This window comes from Sebastes umbrosus, chromosome 1 (assembly GCF_015220745.1).
Source record: "Sebastes umbrosus isolate fSebUmb1 chromosome 1, fSebUmb1.pri, whole genome shotgun sequence".
Taxonomy (NCBI): domain Eukaryota; kingdom Metazoa; phylum Chordata; class Actinopteri; order Perciformes; family Sebastidae; genus Sebastes; species Sebastes umbrosus.
In genome coordinates, this window is record NC_051269.1 from 1,805,663 (window position 1) to 1,811,662 (window position 6,000).

General features: G+C 42.0%; 1 protein-coding gene across 1 annotated transcript in view; it reads left to right on the plus strand.

The window, feature by feature from the left end:
* Positions 1 to 5,565, plus strand: part of ptprt (protein tyrosine phosphatase receptor type T) — a 382,622-nt gene extending 377,057 nt beyond the window's left edge. The window contains 2 exon segments of the mRNA XM_037782155.1: positions 1,526 to 1,661; positions 4,434 to 5,565. Of these exon segments, the coding sequence (XP_037638083.1) occupies positions 1,526 to 1,661; positions 4,434 to 4,487 (190 nt within the window). The 3' untranslated portion in view covers positions 4,488 to 5,565.
* The last annotated feature ends 435 nt before the right edge of the window (positions 5,566 to 6,000 follow it).

Sequence of the window (6,000 nt, forward strand, 5' to 3'; positions counted from 1 at the left end):
AGCTAGCAGAGCGTTTAGCTCAAGCTAACTAGTGGTGTGCTAACGAGAGCGTGTCTCCCCTCTCACTATACATTGTTTTCATCCTGTTAGCAGTTAGCTTTTCTTTCTCACTTTTATTGTTGTACGTGTTCCTTTGGTTAGCTCAGGGGTCAGCAACCTGTGTCTCTGTAGCTCCTCTCCAGTGGCTGCCTGTGGATTTTTAAAAATGGAAATGAATAACTGTTTCTCATTTACATTTTCATTTTTATTTTTCATTGTTTTAGGTCTATGGTACGACGGTACGACGGAGTATTAGGGCCACATTGAGGGAAAAAAAATCAGAGATTTCAAGAATAAAGTCACAATATTATGAGAATAAAGTCAAAGGTTTACGAGAAAAAAGTCGTAATATTATAAAGTAGTATTTTTACGTGTTCTGACTTTATTCTCATAATATTATGACTTTTTCTCGTAAAGTTTTGACTTTATTCTCGTTATATTATGACTTTTTTCTCATAAAGTTATGACTTATTCTTGTAAAATTACGACTTTTTTATTGTTAAGTTATGACTATATTCTTGTAATATTATGACTTTTCTCATAAAGTTATGACTTTATTCTTGTTATATTCTGACTTTTTTCTCGTAAAGTTATGACTTTATTCTTGTAATGTTACTACTTTTTTCTCGTAAAGATATAACTTTATTCTCGTAATGTTACTACTTTTTTTGCATTTTGGCCCTCACTGCATTAGACTGAGAGTATATACTGTATACTTAGACTACAAGCTGTGTGTAAACTGTATAATGTTTTGCGGCCCCAGACAGGTTTTCTTTTTTTTTTTTTTTGCCTAAAATGGCTCTTTTGATAATAAAGGTTGCTGACCCCTGGTTTAGCATTATAACAATTATTCTAACATATCTATATACTACTATATGGGTGTATATACTCTATTTTAAAATAGATTGAAATACTGTACAATCAACCGATCAGAATATTGACATTTGTTAAAACAGATGTAAAGCTAATTCACTCTAACCTGGTGTTCCTATGCTTTAAATGAAATCACAACTCACTAACAAACGTTACTTCTCATAACCGGTTTCATTAAGTATCATTAAAAGACATGTAAAGTTTTTGTGGTTAGGGTTCAGAGGTTTCTGAAGCATCTTTTAAACGCTGACACAGTGAACCTGAACACAGCAGAGGAGGAGAATCTCTCTGCTGATAAGAAACACGTGTTAAAAAGCAGCACTAGGATGGTGAAGGGCAGACAGCATTTCTCCTGTACAGGACAGTGTTGAACATCTGCTGCTGTTTTACAGTCTCTGTTTTTGATTCATTCTCTCTATTCCTATATACCTTTATACCTTTAACTGTTCCTCCTTCTCTTCCATGATGATGATGGAGAGGTCAGCAGGAGGATTCTGGCACACAGTACACAGTGAGGTTTACAGGATGACAACGTGCAGTAGTTGTTTAATGGTGAACATCGTGTGTCCTCCCTCCTCCTCCTCCTCCTCCTCCTCCTCCTCCTCCTCCTCAGTACCGGCGGAGGGCGTTCTGGAACGTTCTGTGCCATCTGCAGCATCAACGAGATGATCCAGCAGCAGAACATCGTGGACGTTTTCCACACCGTCAAAACTCTGAGAAACAACAAGACCAACATGGTGGAGACGATGGTGAGGACTCACAACGCACAACCACACACACACACACACACACACACAGAGGTAGTAGTAGAGGATGAGGAGGTAGTAGTAGAGGATGAGGAGGTAGTAGTAGAGGATGAGGAGGTAGTAGTAGAGGATGATGAGGTAGTAGTAGAGGAAGAGGAGGTAGTAGTAGAGGATGATGAGGTAGTAGTAGAGGATGAGGAGGTAGTAGTAGAGTATGAAAAGGTAGTAATAGAGGAAGAGGAGGTAGTAGTAGAGGATGAGGAGGTAGTAGTAGTGGATGAGGAGGTAGTAGTAGAGGATGAAGAGGTAGTAGTAGAGGATGAGGAGGTAGTAGTAGAATATGAGGAGGTAGTAGTAGAGGATGAGGAGGTAGTAGTAGAGGATGAGGTGGTACTAGTAGAATATGAGGAGGTAGTAGAGGATGAGGAGGTAGTAGTAGAGGATGAGGAGGTAGTAGTAGTGGATGAGGAGGTAGTAGTAGAGGATGAAGAGGTAGTAGTAGAGGATGAGGAGGTAGTAGTAGAATATGAGGAGGTAGTAGTAGAGGATGAGGAGGTAGTAGTAGAGGATGAGGTGGTAGTAGTAGAGGATGAGGTGGTACTAGTAGAATATGAGGAGGTAGTAGTAGAGGATGAGGAGGTAGTAGTAGTGGATGAGGAGGTAGTAGTAGAGGATGAGGAGGTAGTAGTAGAGGATGAGGAGGTAGTAGTAGAGGATGATGAGGTAGTAGTAGAGGATGAGGTGGTACTAGTAGAATATGAAGAGGTAGTAGTAGAGGATGAGGAGGTAGTAGTAGAGGAAGAGGAGGTAGTAGTAGAGGATGAGGAGGTAGTAGTAGAGGATGCGGTGGTACTAGTAGAATATGAGGAGGTAGTAGTAGAGGATGAGGAGGTAGTAGTAGAGGATGAGGTGGTACTAGTAGAATATGAGGAGGTAGTAGTAGAGGATGAGGAAGTAGTAGTAGAGGAAGAGGAGGTAGTAGTAGTGGATGAGGAGGTAGTAGTAGAGGATGATGAGGTAATAGTAGAGGAGGTAGTAGTAGTGGATGAGGAGGTGGTAGTAGTAGAATATGAGGAGGTAGTAGTAGAGGATGAGGAGGTAGTAGTAGAGGATGAGGAGGTAGTAGTAGAGGATGAGGTGGTACTAGTAGAATATGAGGAGGTAGTAGTAGAGGATGAGGAGGTAGTAGTAGAGGATGAGGAGGTAGTAGTAGAGGAAGAGGAGGTAGTAGTAGAGGATGAGGAGGTAGTAGTAGAGGATGATGAGGTAGTAGTAGAGGAAGATGAGGTAGTAGTAGAGGATGAGGAGGTAGTAGTAGAGGATGCGGTGGTACTAGTAGAATATGAGGAGGTAGTAGTAGAGGATGAGGAAGTAGTAGTAGAGGAAGAGGAGGTAGTAGTAGTGGATGAGGAGGTAGTAGTAGAGGATGATGAGGTAGTAGTAGAGGAGGTAGTAGCAGTGGATGAGGAGGTAGTAGTAGAATATGAGGAGGTAGTAGTAGTGGATGAGGAGGTAGTAGTAGAGTGTGATGAGGTAGTAGTAGAGGATGAGGAGGTAGTAGTAGAGGAAGAGGAGGCAGTAGTACAGTATGATGAGGTAGTAGTAGTAGTAGTAGTAGAGGATGATGAGGTAGTGGTAGAGGATGATGTGGTACTAGTAGAATATGAGGAGGTAGTAGTAGAGGATGAGGAGGTAGTAGTAGAGGATGATGAGGTAGTAGTAGAATATGAGGAGGTAGTAGTAGAGGATGAGGAAGTAGTAGTAGAGGAAGAGGAGGTAGTAGTAGAGGATGAGGTGGTAGTAGTAGAATATGAGGAGGTAGTAGTAGAGGATGAGGAGGTAGTAGTAGAGGATGATGAGGTAGTAGTAGAATATGAGGAGGTAGTAGTAGAGGATGAGGAAGTAGTAGTAGAGGAAGAGGTGGTAGTAGTAGAGGATGAGGTGATAGTAGTAGAATATGAGGAGGTAGTAGTAGAGGATGAGGAAGTAGTAGAGGATGAGGAGGTAGTAGTAGAGTATGAGGAGGTAGTAGTAGAGGATGATGAGGTAGTAGTAGAGGAAGAGGAGGTAGTAGTAGTGGATGAGGAGGTAGTAGTAGTGGATGAGGAGGTAGTAGTATAATATGAGGAGGTAGTAGTAGAGGATGAGGAAGTAGTAGTAGAGGAAGAGGAGGTAGTAGTAGAGGATGAGGTGGTACTAGTAGAATATGAGGAGGTAGTAGTAGAGGATGAGGAGGTAGTAGTAGTGGATGAGGAGGTAGTAGTAGAGTGTGATGAGGTAGTAGTAGAGGATGAGGAGGTAGTAGTAGTGGATGAGGAGGTGGTAGTAGAGTGTGATGAGGTAGTAGTAGAGGATGAGGAGGTAGTAGTAGAGGATGAGGAGGTATTAGTAGAGGATGATGAGGTAGTAGTAGAGGAAGAGGAGGCAGTAGTACAGTATGATGAGGTAGTAGTAGTAGTTTTAGAGGATGATGAGGTAGTAGTAGAGGATGATGTGGTACTAGAATATGAGGAGGTAGTAGTAGAGGATGAGGAAGTAGTAGTAGAGGAAGAGGAGGTATTAGTAGAGGATGAGGAGGTAGTAGTAGAGGATGAGGAGGTAGTAGTAGAATATGAGGAGGTAGTAGTAGAGTATGAAAAGGTAGTAGTAGAGGATGAGGAGGTAGTAGTAGAGTATGAAAAGGTAGTAGTAGAGGATGTTTAAAAATATTTAGAATTTAAATGAAGTTATTTTTAATCTTTGTGTAAAATAAAGATGTTTTCTTTCTGTCCATAGGAGCAGTATAAGTTCTGCTATGAAGTGGCTCTGGAGGCACTCAGCTCCTTCTAAATCTCTCAACGCCATGCCGCCACTCAGAGCGCCGACTCCGAGGGCCGACTCAGAGCACCGACTCCGAGCGTTGACTCAGAGCGCCGTCTCCGAGCGCCGACTCAGAGCGTCGAGGTGCTTTGTGACGACACAAACCTGCGAGCATATGTGTGTGTGTGTGTGTGTGTGTGTGTGTGCGTGTTTGAGAGTGTGTGCATGTGATTCTGTGTGAATTAGAGAGCGCATGCTTGCATATTTGAGTGTGTATCTATGTGTGTGCCTGTGATAACACACACACACAACCTGTACAGAAGAGAAAAGAAGCGACACACACACACACAATGTGTGTGTTGGCTTCCTCCAGACTGTGAACTTTACACACTGTACAAAGAAAACAGAAAAAATTATGTTAAAAAACAAAATCAGAGGTTTAAAAAAAGAAGCGCCACTTTTTCCTTCTGCGTCTCTCCGTCCTCTCTGCTGGGCTGTCATGTGATTACTGTACAGGATTTCCTTTTTAGATCTATTCTCCGCCTTGATTGTTGTCTCCCTGTGAAGGCTGGATGCTCGCTGAAGGAAAGTAAAGAAGTATTAGGCTGACATGTTGATGCTGCTGGATGAAACCAACAGACACATGTTGATATATCTGTTCTTCTTCTTTGAAATCACAAGCTGATAAATTACCTTGTGGCTCGGGCCTCTTGACTGCCTCAATGCTAATTGTACTTGTAATTCAGTAATCGGTTTCAACATTTCTCAGTATCAGCCCAGACACACCAGGAACGTCAAGAGAGCGCGTGGTGGCTGCGTAACCTGTTGTTTTTTATTCCGGTGTCCATGTTATCAGGTTAGAGCAGCCACACTGCCCGCGTGAGACGCGTGTCCCAGCTGCGTCTCAAGCGCGTCACACACGCGTCTCAGCTGCGTCTCTTCTAGAGAATAGAGGTCTCGCCTATTTTTGACGCGTGCCGCGCGCGTCTCACAGCAGCAACAGACAGTGAAAGTGATCTATTGATTGTATATTGAAATCATACCAGCAAATTACCACAGTTTCGATGTCTATCTGTAGAATATGTTACGGAGATGAGAAACTTATTTTTAAATCAACACTTCCTGCTGTCATTTCAAAATAAAAGCCCTCAAGCATTTTTTCTGTGGACAGAAGTCCTTTATTTGTTAACACAAGGCTTTTATTTAAAAAAAAAAAATCCTGACAGTGTTCTAGAACATGCAGTGACTTGGAGAGCTCCATGAATAAATATAGAATGGAGTTTTAATTGTGGATTATTACTATTATTTAAAAATTACCACACGTTTCTTAACCTTTCTCTGTCTAAAATAAATATAAATTATATTTATAATGAAATGAAATGGCCATTTAAAGGCAAATTCTATGTAAAAAAGAAAGGGCTGACAGCAGCAGCTGCAGCAGCAGAAACACAGCAGACACGCAGCTGAAGTGCAGCTGGTGTGAACGCCTGACATGTGAATCACGCAGCCACCGCGCGCTCTTGACATTTCTGGTGTGTCCGGG